The 23,824-nt window shown below is 29.0% G+C and overlaps 1 protein-coding gene and 1 long non-coding RNA gene across 2 annotated transcripts; one reads left to right on the top strand and one right to left on the bottom strand.

The window, feature by feature from the left end:
* Positions 1–15,921: 15,921 nt before the first annotated feature.
* On the bottom strand, positions 15,922–16,651 carry LOC121230832 (uncharacterized). The gene is made up of 2 exons (XR_005928980.1): positions 16,595–16,651; positions 15,922–16,246 (listed from the first exon to the last, which is right to left on the bottom strand). It is a non-coding gene; the product is annotated as an uncharacterized lncRNA (long non-coding RNA).
* Positions 16,652–18,974: 2,323 nt separating this feature from the next.
* LOC121230830 (disease resistance protein SUMM2) lies at positions 18,975–22,513 on the top strand. The gene is made up of 2 exons (XM_041116301.1): positions 18,975–19,332; positions 19,602–22,513. The coding sequence occupies exon 2, from the start codon at positions 19,606–19,608 to the stop codon at positions 22,312–22,314; it is 2,709 nt and encodes a 902-aa protein (XP_040972235.1). The 5' UTR covers positions 18,975–19,332; positions 19,602–19,605; the 3' UTR covers positions 22,315–22,513.
* The last annotated feature ends 1,311 nt before the right edge of the window (positions 22,514–23,824 follow it).

Raw genomic sequence — 23,824 nt, 5'->3', positions numbered from 1 at the left:
TTTATATTGAGTCTGCTGGTTGCAGATAATTTTATTGATTTTTTCAAAAATTTCTACTAGTAGTATTTTCCTAGCTTTATTATATAAACATATTCTAAACATTTTATTCATAATGGGACTATTTGTTCCTTTATGAATAAAGTATTGAAATATATCAATAAGATTATTTATCTCATTGATATTTGTATACTCTATTTCGAGTTCTTGCCAATCTCTGTATAAAACAGCTTTTAATAATAATTCATGTGCTTCATTTTCTTTAGTTTTTTTTTCAACTAGAAATTGTGAAAACTTTGTAAGAGCTCGTCTAAAATTTGCTCTTTGTTCTAAAATATGGGTTTTCCATATTTCATTAATATATTTATAAATTTCATTTGGTAATCCTGGATTATAAAAATCTTTTATTTCTGGAATTTGTTGTTGTTTCAACAAATTTTCTGCTCCTTTTATAACTTCAGAGTAACTGGCTTGATATGCTGAATTCGGATCTTGAGACCAAGGAGATTGAATTATTCTTTTTGAAGGGTATTCGTTTACCATTCTTGATGCATATGATGAAGAAGATCCAGTTGGTTGTCTTACCATTGGATAAGGAACATAATATCCTTGATTAGGATAGAATCCTGTTAATATAGGAGTAAATCCCTGATTGGGAGTAAATCCTTGATTAGGATTTATCTGCTTTCCTTTGTTGGGTTTTTTATGGACAGTAGTCCATTCCTCGACTTGTTCTAGAGGTTTTTTACCTCTATCCATAAGGCCTGCTAAGATAATAAGCAATAATATTATTAGTACCTTTGACATATAAAACTTCAAAATTGAAACTACATAAATCATTATACCATCTAATTCTTCTTGGTACACTTTTTAGACTATTATTAGTCAGAAATTGTTTGACTGCCTGGTTGTCAGTTTTTATAATAAAATTTTCAGATGCTAAATATATGAGAAAGGTTTTTATTGCTTTTTTAATAGCTAATAATTCTTTTTCATATATAGCATAATTAACTTCATTTGATTTAAATTTTCCAGAACTATATCCACATATTAGTTCTTCGTTTTTTGCTGTTTTAGGTTTTAAAATACATCCCCAATATTTTTCTGATGCATCGGTTTCTAAAATTAATCTATCACCTTGTTTTGGTAAATAGACTTTTGGGGTATAATTTATTTCTGATTTTATATTTTTAATAATTTCTGAGTCTTCTTTAGACCGGCTAAAAGTTTTATCCTTTTTTTAATTTTTCATATAAGTCTCCTATTTTTTCAGATAAGTTAGGAAAGAAGTTTCTTCCATAATTAATTATACCTAAAAATTGTTGAAGTTGTTTTTGGTTTTTAATTTCTTCTAGAAATTCTTTTATTTTTACTATAATATGATATTGTAGTTTAAGACCATCAGCCGATAAATTTAAACCTAAAAATTCTATTTCTTTTTTTTTCTAATTCTATTTTCTTAGGGCTCAAAATAATTCCATGTTTTATGAATTCTTGGGAGATAATATTTAAATGTTTTCTATGCTTTTCCAGTGTTTCTGAAAATATTAATATATCGTCTATATAAACTACACAAAAATTTTTATATTTATTAAATATAGAATCCATCCATCTTTGGAAGATTTGAGGTGCATTACATAATCCAAATGGCATTGCTCTCCATTGATAATGACCATTAGGTGCACTAAAGGCTGTTAATGGTTTAGATTCATCAGTTAGCATTATTTGCCAAAATCCTGATTTATAATCAAATTTACCGAAATATTTTGCTTGTTTAGCTTGATTTATTAAAACATCTTTCCGTGGAATAAAGTATCCATCAAAAATAGTATTTTGGTTTAGTCTTTTATAATTAATAACCATTCTAGCTTTTCCTCTTTTTATTTCAGCATGGTTTCTTACCATAAAAGCTGGACTTGAGTGTGGACTATTTGTTTTTTCTATTAATCCTTTTTCCAATAATTCTTTGATTTGTATATCAAATTCATCTATATCTTGTTTAGTATAGATCATAGGTTTGATTCTAATTATTTTATTAGGATTCTTTAATTTTATTTCACAATATCTTGGACTATTTTCCCATAATTTTAATGGTTCTTCACTAAAATTATTTTCTAGAATTTTAAACAACCAATGATTTGTTTCTAGTTGTTTAATTTGTTCTTTTCTTATTGGTCTAAATCCTTTATCACAAACAAATTTATGGTTTTCTATTAAAGGTATTTCTACAAAAGTTTTTTCTATTGATAATATTACTAAATTTCTATCTATAGAAAACGGTAGATGATGATATATAAAATTATTTCCTAATAATATGTCTCCATGCATTTCAGGAAAACACAATATTTTAGGAATTACAAATCTTACATTATTTATGTAAATTGGTATATTTCTAGCCTTAAATTGAATTATGGTTTCTTTACCATCAATTCCTATAGCTCTAATTGGATTTTTCATTAATTCTCATTTTTCTACAAGAATGGCATTTTCTCTACAACTACTTGTGGTAGCTCCAGTATCTAATAAAGCATGCAAAGAATATGTTTTATAGTCTCTAAATTGAAGTGTAATTTCTATATATGTATAATATTTCCTAGGTTGGAAATTTGAAAATGTAATAATATCATTTTTTTCCTATTTTCATTTGTTGAATAATAGTAGTAGATTGTATTTCTTCCATTCTAGTATTTCTAGAATTTCTGCTAGGTTCAGTAGGGAAAATAGGTATTTGAACTGTTTTCATACCTATCGGTGTTGTTGAATTTGTACTAATATTATCTTCTTCTTCTTCTTCTTCTTCTATTTGAGAATTAGAAGGTAAAGCTAAATTATCATTTGTATTTGTTATAGCATTATTTTTAAAATATAGTCTATCTCCTGATGACATATATTCTATAGTACTTACGGGTTTTGAAGTAATAGCACCACTTATTCTATCAATCATCCAATCTTTTGGAATTGACAGATCTTTTAAATGTAATAATTTTGGTTGTATTTCTGTAGTAAATTTATTGGGTTCAAATAACTCAATTATTTTATTATTGATTTCTTTAATTTCTACTTCTGCCGTGTTGGTATATTCATTAATAGAAGTCCAACTTATTGCTAGATCTTCTGCTAAATCGCTAATTTCAGAATTTTTTGTCTGAATTCTTAAACATAAGCATTCTTCTATTAGGGGATCTGTAATAGATATAAAATAGTTTGGTTTAACTTTAAATCCTATTACTCCAGTGTGTAAATTAGACTGAATACCACCAATAAGTGCTTTTATCGGGTTTTCAAATCTTTTATCTAATAAAACAGCTATTATGGGTATATCATATCCTTTTCTAAATAAAGCTCTAATTGTTATCATAATTATACCTAAATGTATATATCTAACTTGAGGGTATTTCTTTTTAATCCTCTTAATTTTTTCTTTAGTAAATAATGAAATTTCTGTTAATCCTCCTCTAGTATCCTTAGCGACTGTGTTGCCACTAATTTTTTCTATATGTCTTTAACTCCATATTTTAAACTTAGATATTTTATATATTTCTTCTTTAGAAATGTGATTTTTATTTATTTTTTCTATCATTTCATCAGAAAAGTCTTTTTCTTCTCCAATCAAATTTCCTAATTTTATGTCTTGTTGTTCAGACTTAGGAATTTCTTCTAATTGATTTTTAGAACTACTTCCTATATTAAACATAAATATATATTCTTCTTCATCTAAATCAGAATCCGTTTCTGATATTAACTCATATAATATTTCTTCAGGATTTATTTCCTCTTCATAACAAATTTCTAAATCTTGTTCTTCAAGACTTTTAATCATCTTTTTAACACTTTTTCCTTTATTAGGACAGTTTGGTGCTATATGGCCTTCTTCATCACAAATAAAACATTTACATATCTGTTTTTTAAATTTTTTAGAAGTTTTTCTTCTAACAATTTTTTTCTTTTTCTTATTATTACCAGTATATTTTTTATTTCCTGGTCTCCATCTAATAAATTTATATTTTCTATGTTTTTTATATGTATTAGGACGTGTTGTTTTACATCCAAATTCCCATTCATTTTCTATAATTTTTGTACAATGACTATAAGTTAATTTATTTTTTACTTGTTTAGCCGCTTTAGTTTGTAGATAATGTATAGTTATTCTTTCTCTTGCAAAATTAATTCTATTTCCTATAGAATCTATATTTTCTTTTGCTATCCCTGATTCTTTACAATGTTTATCTAAATAAGACACATATTTTTTATACATATCTCATCCCATGGTGGGGGTAGTTTATGAAAATATTGGTTTTTCCAAAATTCTATATTTTCATTTTTTAATTTTTGATATTCATGAAGAAATTTTTTAGAAAATTCTTCTAGATATCTAATATCACATAATTTAATTTTTGATAAGGTATAACTAGCTATACTATCTTGATCTTTTTTATCAAAATAACCACAAAATTCTGTTCTTAGAATATTTGTTAATCCTTTTAAAAGATCTTTAGGAGTACCTATTTGATTAATTAGTTGTCCTTTTTGGACTTTTCCTACTTCTGATTCTTCCCAACGTCTTAAAAATTGTAAAACGTCTCCTTGAAAAGTTCCTACAAAATAATTTAAAAATTTTTCTTTTGACCAAGAACCGTTGTTATTTACAACTATTGTCATTGACTGTGCCCAATCATCAATGGTTTTTTCATAGTCTGATATTGAAATATTAGTCAAATCTAAATATATTCCACCTTGAGCCACATTTCTTTTATTTAAATCATCTATCCTATGTGGTATAGGTATAGTTTGACTTGGTTGTTGATTAGAAGATTCGCCTGTATATTCAGTTTTAACTTCATTAGTAGCTATATTTTCAGTTTGATTACCAAAAATTCTTGTTGTATTTTCAACTGTTTCAAAGTCTTCATTTAAAGCTCTCAGATAATCATCTTTTTGAATATCTAATTCTAATTTTCTTTTACCATAAGGATCTGTTTGATCAGTATCCATAGGTTCGGGGACTTCTATATTTTCATCCTCATCTGTTGAAGTGTTTTCTTCATCAGATTTATAACTAGTTACATTTAAATCTTCTTGATTATCAGAATTACTAGAACTACTACTTTCTGTAGTATCATAATTTAACATATAGTGATAATTAAACTGAGTAAATAGATTTTTATGTTTTTCATAAAGTTCTTCTATTAATTTTAAGTATTCTATTCTTTCATTTTTATCAGTACTTTTAGTAAATTTGACTTTCCAATGTTCTATTAATTCTTTATAAGATTGGAAATCATATTTTTGTTGGGTAATATTTTTTCTTCTCTGTTTTTCAGATTTTTTATTTCTATTAATAGTAGAAGATGACTCTTCTGAAGAAGTTTCTTCTTCTTCATCTGATAAAGTTAAAATTATATTACTATTACCATAATATAATGGACCTAAATCTATATCTGATTCCATATTATTATTATTAATCACCTGATCTAATTTATTATTGACTTCTGATAAAATTTCTTTAGATTTGTTGTTCAAATCTAATTCTTTAATATCTCCCATGTAATTTACTTTTTCTTCTATATTACTGGCTTTATTATATATTTTATTATAATATATGGATGTTATATCTATTAAACTATTAAATCCTTTACTAAGGGCCGAAATATTATTTTCTTGTTTAAAATCTATATGCATAATATGATTGCAGGTTTTATCTTTATATAAATAATCTGTCTCTTCCATGTTACTTATCTTTGGTACCTAAAACCGTCTGTTATATTATTTTGTCTTAACACACAAAGGCCTATTGTCTCTCACCTAGATTGAAAAAGGCAAAAGTTAGACAAAATAACAGATATATGGGTTTCAAGATAAACAACCACGAAATTAACTGGATTGTAAATTAAAGATAAGAACTTACAAATGAGTATTATGATATGAATTCCTCCAAGAACCGTAACTCGTGGGGCCACTGATACCAATACTCATATTATCTATAGAAAAACCTTTCTCATATATTTAGCATCTGAAAATTTTATTATAAAAACTGACAACCAGGCAGTCAAACAATTTCTGACTAATAATAGTCCAGAAAGTGTACCAAGAAGAATTAGATGGTATAATGATTTATGTAGTTTCAATTTTGAAGTTTTATATGTCAAAGGTACTAATAATATTATTGCTGATTATCTTAGCAGGCCTTATGGATAGAGGTAAAAAACCTCTAAAACAAGTCGGGGAATGGACTACTGTCCATAAAAAACCCAACAAAGGAAAGCAGATAAATCCTAATCAAGGATTTACTCCCAATCAGGGATTTACTCCTATATTAACAGGATTCTATCCTAATCAAGGATATTATGTTCCTTATCCAATGGTAAGACAACCAACTGGATCTCCTTCATCATATGCATCAAGAATGGTAAACGAATACCCTTCAAAAAGAATAATTCAATCTCCTTGGTCTCAAGATCCGAATTCAGCATATCAAGCCAGTTACTCTGAAGTTATAAAAGGAGCAAAAAATTTGTTGAAACAACAACAAATTCCAGAAATAAAAGATTTTTATAATCCAGGATTACCAAATGAAATTTATAAATATATTAATGAAATATGGAAAACCCATATTTTAGAACAAAGAGCAAATTTTAGACGAGCTCTTACAAAGTTTTCACAATTTCTAGTTAAAAAAACAACTAAAGAAAATGAAGCACATGAATTATTATTAAAAGCTGTTTTATACAGAGATTGGCAAGAACTCGAAATAGAGTATACAAATATCAATGAGATAAATAATCTTATTGATATATTTCAATACTTTATTCATAAAGGAACAAATAGTCCCATTATGAATAAAATGTTTAGAATATGTTTATATAATAAAGCTAGGAAAATACTACCAGCAGAAATTTTTGAAAAAATCAATAAAATTATCTGCAACCAGCAGACTCAATATAAAAAAGTCTTTTCTGAATACTTTTTATAATCATATGTTTATCTAAATGATATAGCGGAAGAAATTCCTACTATAAAATTCAGATTAGATCATGAACCATTTGATATAAACAGTATTGAATGGGGTTTCGTTAAGGAAATTGTAGTACAAAACTTTTCTTTTCACTTATTAAAAGATTTTCCTGCTATTATAAAAGCTATATTATCACTTTTAGTATATCAAGATGATTTTTATTACTATTTTTATATCCAAATAAGTAGTCTTATTGGAATTGCTGAAAAAGAGCGATTCTATCAACCATATCAAATATGGATTATTCAACGAATGTTTGATAGTCCTTATTTATCAGCAGCCAAAGAAGATAAAAAACACTCATCTAACTGTTTTGGATTTGTCAAGAAACATTTGGTTACAAGTGCTGCCTAAGGAAATTTCGGAATTGATTTCACTAGAATGCCTTGATCTATCTAGGACTGGTATAGTAAAGTTGCCAATAGAGTTGAAAATGTTGACAAAACTAAAAATGTTGGACTTGAGATATATGGATAATCTCATAAAAATCCCACAACAATTGATATCTAGTTTTTCCAAGTTGCAAATATTCAGAATGTGGTCCCTGCGAAAAAAGCATTATCGTAATGAAGACAATGTTTTGAATGGGGGTAATGAAAAGCTTATAGAGGAGTTGAAAGATTTGCAACGTTTGAATATACTATGGATATCGGTACGAAGCACGATTTGTCTAGAAAGATTCCTGAGCTTTAACTTGTTTCGATGTTCGACCCAAGCACTAGAATTTAGAGATTTTAGAGAATCAAAAGTGTTCAATGTTTTATGCTTAAAAAATTTGGAGTGTCTGCAGACACTATGTTTCGGTGGTTTCGAAAATATGGAGGAGATGAAAATGGAAAAGCTGCACACCTGGGTTTCTTCAAGTACTAATTATACTTCATGCTTTCACACATTGAGCGCAGTTAAAATCATTCAGTGTGTGAAATTGAGAGACATGAGCTGGTTGATTCTTGCTCCAAATTTAAGAGATCTTGTTATATCTTGGTGTCCAGAAATGGAAGAAATATTGAGTGAGGAAAAACTTGGTGAAGTTGCAGGTGTGATTGGAATTTCATACCCTAAACCATTTTTGAAGCTTGAATCACTTCGATTACATAATCTACCAAATTGAAGAGCATATACTGGGATGCCCTACCCTTCCCATGTCTGAAACTTGTTCATATAGTGGCATGCCAAGAACTGAAGGAACTTCCCTCAACTCAGACAGTGCAAAAGGAAATCAGCTTACCACTAGGGACCCAAAAGTTGGTGGGCAAGAGTAGAATGGGAAAATGAAGCCACTTGAGATGCTTTTCTCCCTTCTTTCAAGCTTTTCACTGAATGAAATGTAGAAAATCTTAAAAATTGCAGAGTAGTTCCTTGTCGTGTAATGTTTGAATTTAGAGAAAATATAATATTCAAGTTTTGTTCAAACCCATCTGTATTTGTGAATCGTTAATCTAAATTATTTTAGATATATTTTTATTTTTATTTTTTAAATTTTATCATTTTAATTTATTAATATTCAATAATTTTGTATGTTTAAATTAAATTTTCGTTTTTTGTACTTCTGATTAAACTCGCTTTCTAAATTTGTTTAAAACAAATTAAACAAAAAATAATTAAATTAAGAATTGTTTAATAGTTACTTGATATGATCTTGAGCCTCGTTTTAGGTAAGTTTTTTTCGGCCTATGCCTGGTTTGGATACCCTCAATAACTTTCTAAATAGGTTAGGTTTTAGATAAGTTTTTTTTAGCTTGAGTCTGGTTCGGATACCCTTAACAAATTATCAATATCATTTTTTTAATATCAATATCCTTCCTAGGTATTAGTACTTCCTAGCAAGTATCAATACATTTTCTATCGTATTGATACTGTAGGTTTTAATATGAGTCGGCTCGATCTGGGTCAAGCTCAGGCAAAAAAATTAAACTTATTTTTTGGACCCATCAACCAAACCTAAAATTTTGTTAGGATCTAACCCGACTAATGTAAAACTCTAGTATAAACAAGCAAGTAGTAATATAAAAGAGAAATAATTTAAAACACAAAAAAATGGAGCACATCATGACAGGGGAAGATGACACTAAGAAAGGAGGTGATTCATTGAGTTTGCCCAATAAAGTAGTACAAAATTAACACATAAATACGTTAAGAAAAATTATATTTATATTTCAAATCAAGTTAGAATGATAAAATAAGATTCGTTAATTTAATTAACTCGAAATTTTTTCATTCAATTTGATCGAACGTTCACCCCTAGTCAAGATCCACTTTATATTCTACTGATTAAAAAAATGCTATTAGTTCTTAGAGTTTGATAAAATTTGGGATTTAATCTTTATACTTAAAAAGTTAAAATTTAAGTTATTTTACTTTTTAATTTAAAAAGTAAGTTTAGTAAGTTTTCATTTTAGTCTCTCATTTTTTTTTTAGAATTAATTTTATTTTTCTCAAAAAAACGATGAACTTTTACAATGAATTGAGTTATTCTACTAAGATAAAACTTAAGTTTTTCATATGTAACTAGTTTTTTTTTTCCTATAAAAATCTAAGTTTTCCGAATAAAACCTCAAGAAATTTCTTATAAAATCCTAGTTTTTCCTTAAAAACTAAATTTAATTCTAAAAATATAAAAAAAAATTTGATTTTTCTGTAAAAACACAAGTTTTTAGATAATTCCATATAAAACCTTAGGTTCTTCTTTTCAACACTCTATGGCTTCGATCTCCTCTACTAGCTATTGGATCAGCTTGAGATTCCAACTGAGGCTTCTCCCAACTGAGGCCAATGCTTTCACCCTTTGAATCTCCTAAAGATTCACCAGAGGCCCCGATTTCGAAGTGACCTAAAGATGAGTCATTCTAAGGAAGAAGCTAGCATATTATTTAAGGGAGGATGGCCAAAATTAAATAATAATTTTTTAAAGGATAAAGTATATTATACCATTATATTTATTTGTAATTTCATAAATTCAATTTAAACTGATTGTATTTTTTTAAATAAAAATGTTAAACATTGCTCATAATTATATATATAAACTTTTTTTATTTTTTATTTTCTTGTTTTTCTTTTCATTATTATGTTGTTATTATTTTGATGTTATTATATAACTCTTGTTTTATTGTTAATTTTGTTACTATTTAAAAAATATTTGCTTGTTAAGTTATATCTGTCTTAGTGTTATTTAAGCATACATCTTTTTTAAAATTTATTTTCAATTTGTTGGGAAATATTTATTTTAATGTTTTTAGTATTTTTTATGTACTATTATTTTTTTGAAATTATATAAAAAAATTAATACTGGCTAGACCAAACTGAGCAAGAGTTTTAATATTTTTATCCAGGCTAGGCTAGGAGAAAATTTAAGGCCCATTTTTTGAGCCAGGCCGAGCTCGGACCAAGCAAACAGATCTAAAATTTTGGTTGGACTTAGCCCGAACCCAGCTCCGCCCATGAGCACCTCTAGAAATCACCAAAATGCTATCATTTTAGAAAAAAAATCATTAGTTTTAATAATTTAACTTTAATTTGAATTATACATTTTGTAGAACTTAAAATCAAGTCATAAACTCAACAAATTTAAAGTATTTTTCATCAATTCATTTTGATTATATTGAATATTCATATCACATAAATTTATGGAAGCTCCAAAAATCAATATGTTTCACTTGGTACATAATAATTTTAGCTTCACATGCTGTATTTGGTTATTGGTTTGAAATTTTTTTCCTTTTACAATAATAAAAGGTGCGATTTTTAAGTTTATTTATATTTGTAAAAAGTTAATCTAAGTCTATTTTAAGCTTAAAATTTATATCTCAAGCTCATCTGCTCATATTTGTAAATGGTTAATCTAAATCCATTTTAAGTCTAAAATTATATCTCGAATATGCCTATATTTGTAAATAGTTAATCCAAACCCATTTTGAGCCTTCCAATATTATTTTTTAATTTTTAAAAAATATTGATATTATGTTTAATCATTTTATCATTTATTTGTAATTTCATAAATTCAGTTTAGACAATAAAAGAATCCTCTTTTTTACAGTCTTATTTATTATGATAAGAAAGCATTTCTGAAGCTTGAAACACTTTCCTTAAGTTGTTTACCGAAATTCAAGAGCATATACTGGGATGCCCCACCCATTCCCATGTCTGAAACTTATTCATATAGGTGGCTGCCGAGAACTAAAGAAGCTTCCTCTCAACTCAAACAGTGCAAATTAAAGGGAATCTACTTAGCATTGAGGGAAGCAAAGATTGGTGGGCAAGAGTAGAATGGAAAAACGAAGCCACTCGAGATACTTTTCTCCCTTCTTTTAAGCTTTTGTACTAAAATTTACAAAGTGGTTCATTGTTGTCTGATGCTTGAATTTTGAGAAAATAACACTACTTAATTAGCTGCTTTTTTCTGTTTTGGTATCAATATTGCATTAGTCGTAAAAAATAAGCAATCTAGTTATGAACTTCTGTTTCATTGCAACTAGCTTCTCTATTGGTTGATTTTAATATAATCAGCAACCAAAACATCTTGTTAAAAAATGTTATCGCTTCAGAGCAAATTGGCAACTTGCAGAGAAGGAGCTCGCCTAACAAAGCTTGCATCTTTGATGACTTCACAGCTTTGGTGAGGTTGCAGCTTCGGTGAGCTAGCACATCTGATAAGCTATGAGTTGAGCTCGCAATGCGGGTTCATCGCTGCATGGTTGCCCATCTTGCAATAAGAGAACTGCATACTTTTCCGATGCCTAAACCTTGTTGTAAACACTTGGTTGTAGTTGCCTATATATGAAACATGAAGGGACATTTGGATAATTATTTCCTTAGTACCAAACAAAACACAACTTAATTATTACACCCGAAATCGTCCCAATTTTGAACAACACTCAAACAATAAAATTTGGGGTGACCATTGTATATTTTATTATTTATTCTGTAATTTAAATGTATGTCTTTCATTCAAATATTTTTACATAGAATTGACTCACTACATGAAAGTTCCACCGCAATTTTACTATTTGTCGTCTCTCTTAAATCATTACATAAAATATTGCTAACCTCCGTAGTTATACTCAGTAAAATAAAAAAAATACAAAAATATCATTAAAACGATTTTATGATATGCATGTTAAATTAATTCAATTGAATTCGTGAAGGATTTAGTGAAATGATTAGACTAATTAAAATAAAACTTACAAAATTCTTACAATGTTAGTGAGGAGGACAAATGTATTGATGAATAATAATAGGTTGAATTACTTTATTAAATGATATATGTTCAAATCTTATACGTGCTTCCTATACACATACTATGATAATTAGTTATATATAACATAAAAATTAATCATGAAATAATTTTAATGAAAAAATTAATTACATGTAACACCCCTTAACCCCAAACCGTCCTCTGAACAGGGTTACGGAGTATTACCAGGCCTATCAGATATTTACAATTAATATACACATAAATACCAACACAACCAGATACACTCATAATTTGCCAAATTTAAACATTTACATATTACCCAATATTTAATTCTATTATATATCATAACCAAACCTAAATTTATTTATTTCATCCTTACATTTAAAATTTCAAAATGACACACACATAAGATACCCTAGGTACATGCCATTACCAATAATTAACATACTTTACCTTATTGAATTCGGGATCGGCCTGGGATGCTGATTCAACGTTCTATCTTTACTCAACCTGCGCACGGAAACAAACCGTACGCTGAGTATAGGTATACTCAGTGGTATTTCTATAATCCGAACATTTAATAATATAACAAATACTTACGATCATAGTAACAATTACAATTATTTACTTATTTATTTCATTGATAAATTTCAACTACTTACCATATAAATTCTATACAAATCATATAATAAACACAATAACATAATTGTTCAATTCTTAAATAAATCCATTATTATTTATTCCATTCTTTTCATTTACTAACCTATATAGCTTTCCACAATTTATTCACAAGTCATTAAACAATTATAATATTCACTTTTGTCCAATCCAGAGCTACATGATTCATTTGTTTCAATCATACTTTAATTCACTGTTTAATTTCAATAAACTATATTCAACTATTCACTTTTCAATCAATGTACTGTACATATCCATTTCAATAACAGTCATTACCATTCATATCAAATCGACTTACTATCCCAGATAGCTTTCACTGTGTAATACGATTCGTGTGTTTCAGTCCTCATTTCAATTCTTCATCTAGTAACAATCTGATCACTGTTATATTTAATAACCCCTATTAAAATGACTTGGACTCAGACGGATACACGGATCCAACCAAACACACCAGAATATCCAACCCAAACACACCCGGAATATTATAAATCCTCCATAACACACCAGTATAATATATCCTCCCAAACACACCAATAAGGCATTAAATGCCTCTTCGGACAAACCGAAGTATATAATAACAGAAACATCTTCTCGGCCGAACTACAAATCTCCTCATCACATGACAAATCCAATGGCATGCCATTTATATCCAATCTAGTCCGACAAGTTAATAGGGTATTATTTTACTTTTCCAATTTCAATAATTTTTTCATCAATATACCATTCTAATAATCACGTATATTCACACATTTTCATAATTTCATACATTTTCATTCAATTCAACAAATATATTTCAATTATTCATATTAATTCATAATTCAACACAATTCAATTTACTTTTCAATATCAAATATTCAAATATCACAAATCTCATATATTCATATCAATTTCCTCATATTCCAATCAATATATTTTTTTAATATAACATTCATTCAATATTCAAATTTTTACATAAATCATATTTATTATATAATTCAATCAAAATAAATTCAATCAATATATAATTCAATATTAATTTAATAAAATCATAACATACCAAATCAACCCTCTTCCATTATCAAACACAATAATTCTCACTTCAACATTCACTAAAAGCATTGAATAAAATATAACAAGTAATAACTAGGTTCGGATTATAGAAATACAAACCGTATTTTCTCGAGCTAACTCCCGTTGTCTTTGCTATTTTTCCTTGCTTAGCCGAGATTTCCCGAGACAACATTAGCTACGGGAATTAAAACAATTCATATTCGTCAATTCACTACTAATTTATATCTAATTAATACAATTTCTATTCAATTTCTACTTTAATTTCAATTTAATCTTAACTAAATTCACTTACTTTTTCTATCTCAATTCATACTTCATTTCTATTAAAATTTTTTCCAAACTCATACTTAACTATTAAATTTCCAGCATATTTTCCTAATTTCTAAATTTCATCAATTTAGTCCCTACAACATAAAACTTATGAATTACTTTACAATTCAATCCTTATTTTATTTCTAACTTGAATTCCTATCAATCTAACCCCTAATTCATCTTTTTATTCAATATGAACAATATTTAGAAATCTAATAACTTTCAAAATATTAATTTAATTTCATCAAAACTTTGTTCTAAAGCTTTTAAAATATCGAAATTAAGTGAAAAGGGCTAAATTGACTTACCTATTCAAATTTAAAGCTTCCAAATCCTCATTCTCCCTTTTCTTTTTCTTTCCCCTTTTCTTCCTTCTTTTTCCCGTTTGCTATTCTGTTTCTTTCTCTTTTGTTTCCTTTCTTTCTTTTATTTCATTTACTATATATATATATAATAACTTATTAAATATCTATTTAATAATCAATATATTTATTACAATTGTAATATTACTAATATTTACACATGTAACATATCATCATCATACATTTGTCATGTTTTAATTTATTTATTACATAAAAATCTTATAATTAATTATTTAATTTATAAATATATTTTATAATTAATAAATATCTATTAATAATTAAATACATATATTACAAATGTATATATTTTTATTTATACACTTGTATCAAATCATATCCACACATTTGTCTTTATTTAATTTATTTATCATATAAATATCTTATAATATAATTATAATAAATTAATTTAATATAATTTATTACTAATAAATATATATATATTTTATAATTAAAATCAAAGTAAAAATCTTAGATTTTTACTTTACATGCCGCCTCACTTATCTAAATGGCATAATTTCCATTTTGGTCCTTTTTATTTTCTTTTAATCTATAATTTAAGTTTTATCCCTTATTCAATTTAGCCCTTTTTTCTTAGTTACTCTTAATTAAGCTAAATTCACTCAATTAAACTCTAATTAACCACTCGACTAACTTCATAAATATTTTTAATAATTATTTACTAATCTATTTTTTTAGAAACGAAGATCCGAACATACATTTTTCTGATAACCTTCAAATTCGGGTCGTTACATTACATGTTACGTTCCCATTCTCTATAGTATAAAAGTTAACTCTCCTCACAGTCAGGGGCAAAGTCGGGGAGGTGACATGGCCCCGGCCCCCTGTAAAATATAAAATTATTATTTTGGCTCTTAAATTTTTTAAAAAAATTTAAATTAGTAAAAGTAAAATTACACTTTGACCCCCTTAAAATCATAAAAATTTGATTTAATCCTTTACGAATTATAAAGGTATAAACTATAAAAAATTAAAATTTCATCCGACCACCCTAAAAAATTGTTCTAACTTCGCCCCTGCTCATAGTAACATATATTCAATCGTCTCCCTTTTTCCATGTTTATTAAGTAAAAAAATAAAAATATATCATAAAAATTTTAAATCAAAATACCTATTACATTTTTATAAAAATGACAAATAAAAACAAACAAATAAATGAAAATTTAATAATTTTAAATTTTTAAAAGGGCTTAATGCTGCTTCTTCTTCTTCTACTTTTTTAAATTTGTTATTGAGGTTTTTTATTATTATTTAGTCTTATTAGATTCAAAAATTTCTAATTTACTTCCAATAAAAGAGTATGGATCAAATTAAATAAACGTGTAAAAGTTGATGTTATAGGCCAATTTTGGGCTGTTTTAAATTACTCAGCCCAGTCACATTTTCAAATTTAACCTAATACCCACTAGCCCCTTAATGCTCTAACCCAACACACCTAAGCTAACCCAATCAAACCCAAACACCAAAGCCCAATTACATAAAACCTAAACAGCCCAATACATAGCCCAAACACCTAACCCTAAACAGAAACCCTAGCCCCACTTGCGCCGCAACCAACCCACCTACCCCATCTGCCCTCTGACAGCACCACTCCCTGCACCACCGGTCACCTGCACCGCCGTTCACCTGCAAGGAAGAGACAGAAACAATATCATATTGATTGTAAAGGGTTATAAAACCCGAATGAAGTTTGTAAAAAAGGGGGGAAGTTCGGCAGTTTAAAAACAGAGAAAATAAGAAATCAATTCAAAATTCAAAACGATAGCAAATTTCTCAGCATTTAGATAAACAAAATAGCAGCCAAGCAAGAGTAACAGCCCAGATTACAAAATCAGAAACTAAAAACTTAAGGTGAATTTTCTTTCTTTTTTTTTCAATTTTTATTTTCGAATCTATTTTTCTATATCAATAAACACAAATATAAAATAAAAATAATATTATAAAATATATAAAAAAAAATTATAATATAGGGACCTTCTTCCCTTTTCTCTCTTCTTCTCTCTTTTTTTTTTCTTTCTCCAGGCATCAAATGATTTTTTTTAAAATTTTTTAACTTATATAGGGACCCAAAACGCACCGTTCTGGGTCCCCACATTTAACGAAAATGACGTCGTTTGTCATAGGGTCGGGTCGACCCGACCCGTCAAGTCTAGGGTCCGCGCGTTTTTTAATGTAAGGGCTAATTTCGCATTTAGCCCTTCCTCTTTTCTGGGAGTTTGCAATCAAGGTTTTTTTATTTTTAATTTGGCCCCGTGGTTTTGCCCCGAATTCATTCTGGTCCCCCACGCTGCGCAGCGTTTTAATACCCGAATTTATTGCGCTTTTGACCCTCCAAGTTATGCGCGTGTTACAATTAAGTCCCTTTTCTTTGTTTTTATTTTAAATTGGCCGCATAACTTCGTTTTTATTTTAATTTTAGTCCTTTTTTCGTTTATTTTCATATATTTATTAAATGTCCTTGTTATTTTTATAATTAGTATTGTTATTATTATTATTATTATTGTTGTTACTATATATATTGGTATATACTCTTATTGTATGCGTATGTATGTATGTATTCATATTTAGTTTTTTCTAGTTATTTTATTTTAGTATTTTAATGCTCTACTTGTTTCCATATTTCAATACTATTATTATACTTATTATTAATATTGTTATTATTATATGTATGCTTAAATATATATATATATATACTCTTACATGTAGGTTTATTCCCATTATTTTATTACTTTTATTGTATATAATGTTTTAATTATATCATATTGTTCTCTTTGTGTCTTAATACTATTACTATTGTAATATACGAGTGTGTGTTTTGTTATATATGTATATATTATGTGTATTCTATATTTATACTACGTACATTATTATTTTTGTATTATGTATATATTAAATATTGTGTTATTTATGTATTTTATTCTATAGGTATATATCTCTTATGTATATATATAAGTAAATCTTTATGTAATATTATTACTACCGATATTAATATGTTTTGAACATTGAAATTATGTATACATATATATATATTTTAATTATTTATTATTATGTATATACTTCAATATTATTAATTAATTATTTTATCACTACTAGCTCAAATAATATATGTAGTATATTTCCAACATTATTATTACTTATATATGTGTGTGCAAAATATATTATGTATATATTCTTAATATCATGTATATATATATTCGTTGTTTTCTCGTATTCAATATTATTATTACATTTAATCTTGCATGCATGGTTATTATTTTTTAATATATTTGTCATGTTCATTATTTGCTTCAATATATACCTAGCTCTTTCATTTATTTATTTTTATTCTGTATCAATTTTGTTTTACGTTACTTTGAAAATTACATTTCTGTTTTCTAATTAATTTCAAAAATCAAGGCAGTATATCGAGTTAACACCAAGTCGTCGATTTCATCGCTATGTCGGGTGAATATCAATTGACTCATGTTAAGACGATATATCCTTCTCAAAAATAAAAAATTTAAAAACTTTTTGTCTTCTTTAAATCAGATCATGACTAAATGTTACATTGAACTCGTATTTTTAAAAATCAAGACAATACGTGTTTATAAGATACCAATTTTGGGCGTCGCGAGGGTGCTAATACCTTCCTCGCGCGTAACCGACTCCCGAACCATAATTTTTCTCTGGATTTTTTGACGTAGACCTAAACTCAGCCTTCTTTTGTTTTAAAAATAAAATTCTTAGGTGCCCGATCACACCTATGAAAAGGATCGGTGGCAACTCCCCGTTTTATTTCAAAATCGAACTTCAGTTTTGAAACTTTATCACTAGATCGCCACAATTAGCGACTAAAAGCCAAATTTTACGTCGCTACAGTTGAGAGCTAAATTTATTATTATATCTTATATATAAACTCCAAAACAGACATCCAATGATGGAATTTTAACTAAGGGATTGTTTTTTTTACTTATCTAATATACAGGGGTTAATTTACCAATTTTTTCAATAAATGAACTAAAATGGTACAAGGGATTTTGTGATTCTTTTGGGTCAAGACTCAAGATCCACTTTGTATTCTATTGGTAAAAAAAATGCTATTAGTTGTTATAATTTGACAAAAATTGAAATTTAATTTATGTACTTAAAAAAGTTAAAAATTAAGTTTTTTATTTTATTTTGATTTAAAAATCTCAATCCAATTACTAATAATATTAATATTTTCTGTCAAAATGATAATGATTGGACTAATATTTTTAAATTGAAAAAGTAGGGATTAAATTTTTAACTTTTCAATTATAAGGACTAGACCTCAAATTTTATAGAAGTTATACTGTAACCTATTCTTTTAGAAATAATACTTATTAAGAAATTAAAAAGCCAGCTGTGATCCGATTAATAAAAGTTAAGCCACAGGTACGACTTACGACAAACATAGGGAAAAAGATAGTGACAGATGAAGATGATAAGCTAGAGAGAATCACAGCATACCTAAGCTATAGTAGAGCTGAATTTGAGAACCAAAAATTTCCTGATTTGCAAGCACAAGACTTAGATAATCACAGCAAGCCTGATCGATTCAAACTCCAAGTCCAACTATCTTTCACCAGAATTCTGCTGCTGCACCTGCTCCAACTAAACGAAAGAGTCGAGACCAGTGCTAATTTGGTGGATCTTCTTCCACTCACTGCCTGTCTTCGCTCCAAGTTAGCTACTTTGATTTCCTTCTCTGGGTATACACTCTGTGAACTGCTTGCTTTATCTTTACAATCCACAATGAAAGTTCTTAATGGTTGAAACCCCATCTTCTTTAACTTTGTTTCATGTGCATCCTCTTCATAACTGTGCCACAATCGCCTTCCACCTCAATCTGTTTAAACCCCATCTTCTTTAACTTCATTTTTCTTTCACTTTTTCACTTTAACTAACTTTATTTTTTAACAAGATTCACTTTGCATCCACATCTCATTCAGTTTCCTTTGTTTCATCTTTCATTCACCAGAATCATGGGCAATTGCTGCTCACTCCAAATTGGTTTAGAGAATTTCATCCTTCGTGGCTTGGATTCCATTGCTGGCCATGCTAATTACGTGTGCAAGCTTCAACAAACCCTTCCAACTTTATCTGCTGCTCTTCAAGAACTGAGGGCACAAAGGAACGACCTGCAAAGCCAGGTTGATCTTGCAGAACAACGACTATTGAGGCCATTTGAGCAAGTTCAGCTATGGCTTTCAAAAGCAGAAACTATGATAACAGAGGCGGAAAAGTTGATTGCAGATGGCCCTCAACAAATGAATAACTTGTGTCTCGGTGGCTGTGCTTCCATGAATTACTTGTCTAGCTACAAGTTTGGTAAAAAAGTGGCCGAAATGCTTCAAGAAATAAGGGATCATAAGAGGGATGGAGCTTTTGAGAAAGTAGCGGAGAACCAGCCCGCTGCTTCAGTGGTAGTTAGACCTGAAGAGCAGCCGATTGCTCTAGAATCCACAATCCAAAAGGCATGGAGCTGTATCGTGGACAAAGATGTGGGGATCATTGGCCTCTATGGCTTGGGGGGCGTTGGCAAGACAACACTCTTGACCAAACTCAACAACAAGTTCAGCACCACACCCAATGATTTTGAAGTTGTTATCTGGGCGTTGGTGTCTAAAGATTCTGATGTTGGAAAGATTCAAGACAGGATTGGTGGAAATCTTGGTTTTCCGGACGGATCCTGGAAGAATAAACATGTTGAACAGAAAGCTGTAGATATCTATCGGATCTTGAGTAATAAGAGATTTGTTGTATTATTGGATGATTTATGGGAAAGGCTGGATTTGAACCAAGTTGGGATACCAAAACCAAGCCAAGAAAATGATTCCAAACTTATTTTTACTACTCGGTCTTTGGAGGTGTGCGGCGAAATGGGAGCTCAAAAGAAAATCAAAGTGGAATGCCTGGAAACAGAGAGGGCCTGGGAATTGTTCCAAGACAATGTTGGAGATGAAACTCTTAACAGCCATCCAGATATTCCGAACCTAGCTAAACAAGTAGCTGAAAGGTGCGGTGGGCTGCCTCTTGCACTAATTGCAATCGGTCGTGCCATGGCTTGCAAGACAACAGTTGTGGAATGGAAATATGCAATTGAGATGTTGAAGCGATGTGCGTTGCCAAAAATGGAAAATGAGGTATTTCCGATTTTAAAATTCAGTTATGATAATTTGCCTAATGCCACAATGAAATGTTGCCTCCTATATTGTTGTCTATATCCCGAAGATTATTGTATTCCCAGAAAGCGATTAGTGGAGTATTGGTTTTGTGAAGGGCTATTGAATGAATTTGATAGAATTAATGAAGCTCAAATGCAAGGTAACAACACTATCAGCTCTCTCTTGAATGCTTGTTTATTAGAACATGGTGGTGTAATAGATGGAGAAGATTATGTGAAGATGCACGATGTTATCCGTGACATGGCTTTATGGATTACACGCGAGTTCGAAGCAACAGAGGATAGTTTTTTTGTAAAAGCAGGGGCTCAATTATTTGAAGAACCAGATGTTAAGGCATGGGAAAATGTAAAAAGAATGTCAGTGATGAAAAATAAGATTGCAGTTCTCAAAGGAACACCCAAATGCCCTAACCTTCGAACCTTGTTCCTTGGCGGAAATGAGTTGCAAATGATCAGCGATGGTTTCTTCCAATTTATACCTCATCTAACTGTATTGGATTTGTCAGGAAACTTTGGATTACGAGCGCTGCCTGATGGAATTTCACAATTGGTTTCACTAGAATGTTTTGATCTATCTTATACTGGTATAGAAGAGTTGCCAATAGAGTTGAAAGCGTTGACAAAACTAAAAATGTTGGGCTTGAGTTATATGCGGAGTCTTAGAAAAATCCCACAACATTTGATATCTAGTTTTTCCAAGTTGCAAATATTCAGAATGTGGTCGGTGAGGGCTATAGATAATCATGATGAAGACAATGTTTTGAAAGGAGGTAATGAAAAGCTTATAGAGGAGTTGAAAGGTTTGCAACGTTTGAATATACTAAGTATAGAGATAAAAAGCGTGCTTTGTCTAGAAAGATTTCTGAGCTGTAACTTGTTTCGTTGTTGGACCCGAGCACTGCTACTTAAAGATTTTAGAGAATCAGAAGTGTTTAATGTTTTATGCTTAGAAAATTTGGAGCGTATAGAGACACTAGAATTCTTGGATTGTTTTAGTATGGAGGAGATAAAAATGGAAAAGCTGCATACATGGGTTTCTTCAAGTACTAATTATACTTCACGCTTTCACACATTAAGCAAAGTTCAAATTACGGGATGTTCCAAATTGAAGGACGTGACTTGGGTGATTCTTGCTCCAAATCTAAGGAGACTTGAAGTATGGTATTGTATTAAAATGGAAGAAATATTGAGTGAGGAAAAACTTCATCAAGCTGCAGGTGTGATTGGAATTCCATACCCTAAACCATTTCTAAAGCTTGAGTCACTTTATTTAATTGAGCTACCGAAATTGAAAAGCATATATCGGGATGCCTTACCCTTTCCATGTCTGACACGTATTGGAATAAATGGCTGCATTGAATTGAAGAAGCTTCCTCTCAACTCAGATAGTGCAAAAGGGAATCTGCTCAGCATTAAGGGAGACAAATTTTGGTGGGCAAAAGTAGAATGGGAAGATGAAGCCACTCGACATGCTTTTCTCCCTTCTTTTAAGCCTTTCACTGAATGAAATGTAGAAAATCTTGAAAATTGCAAAGTAGTTCGTTGTGTAATGTTTGAATTTAGAGAAAATAAGGCTATTTAATTACTTGCAGTTTGCAATATCTGTATTCAAAAATTAAAAAAAAAAAAGCTGATTTTCGGATTTGGTATCAATATTGCATTAGTTGTGAAGAATAATGAAATGTTTTCATTTTCAGTCTAAATTATGATGAAAGCCTCATTGAATCAAATTCACATACCAAATTTCATCTTAGATTTACAAAAATAAAAATAAAAAATTGAAATATATTGAAAAAGAGATATCTTTTAAGCTTTTATTACTGCTTCAAATTTGGCATAATTTAAAATATAATATTCCAATTTTGTTCAAAGTAATCTGTATTTGTGAATGATTAATCCAAATTATTTTAAATATATATATATTTTGCATTTTTTAAATTATATCATTTTAATTTATTAATATTTAATAATTTTGTATGTTTAAATAAAAATTCCGTACTTTCTACTTTTGATTAAACTCTCTTTCTAAATTTGTTTAAAACAGATTAAACAAAAAATAATTAAATTAAGAATTGTTTAATAGTTATTTGATATGAGCTTGAGCTTGGTTTTAGGTAAGCCTTTTTCGGCCTATGCCTGGTTCGGATACCCTCAATAACTTTCTAAACAGGTTAGGTTTTAGATAAGTTTTTTTTAGCTTGAGTCTGGTTCGAATACTCTTTAACAAATTATCGATATCATTGTCTGAATATCAATATCCTTCCCAGGTATCAGTACTTCCTAGCAAGTATCGATACATTTTCTATCGTATTGATACTATAGGTTTTAATATGAGTTAGCTCGATCTGGGTTAAGCTTAGACAAAAAATTAAGCTTATTTTTCGGACCCATCAGTCAAACCTAAAATTTTATTAGGATCTAACCCGACTAATGTACAACTCTAATATAAACAAGTAAGAAAATAAGCAATAATATAAAAGAGAAATAATTTAAAACACACTAAATAAAAAAATATAGCACATCATGACAGGGGATGGCACTAAGAAAGGAGGTGATTCATTGAGTTTGCCCAACTAAGTAGTACAAAATTAGCAATATTTATATTGCATAAATACGTTAAGAAAAATTATATTTATATTTCAAATAAGTTAGAATGATAAAATAGGGTTTGTTAATTCGATTAACTCAAAATTTTTCACTTAATTCGATCAAATGTTCATCCCTAGTAAAGATTCACTTTGTATTCCACTTTGTATCCCCTCGAAAATTTTCTTTTCAAAACTCTATGGCTTCGATCTCCTCTACTAGCTATTGGATCAGCTTGAGATTCTAACTGAGGCTTCTCCCAATTGAGGCCAATGCTTTCACCGTTTGATACTGGCCAGACCGAGTGAGTTTTAACATTTTTATCCGGATTAGGCTCGGAGAAAATTTCAGGCCCATTTTTTGGTTAGGCCGAGCTCGGATCTAGCAAATGGATCTAAAATTTTAGTTGGACCTAGCCCAAATCCAACCCC

Source organism: Gossypium hirsutum, chromosome A06 (assembly GCF_007990345.1).
Source record: "Gossypium hirsutum isolate 1008001.06 chromosome A06, Gossypium_hirsutum_v2.1, whole genome shotgun sequence".
NCBI classification, from domain to species: domain Eukaryota; kingdom Viridiplantae; phylum Streptophyta; class Magnoliopsida; order Malvales; family Malvaceae; genus Gossypium; species Gossypium hirsutum.
Note: the sequence above shows the minus strand (reverse complement) of the source record. Positions and strands in the feature narration are given on the sequence as shown.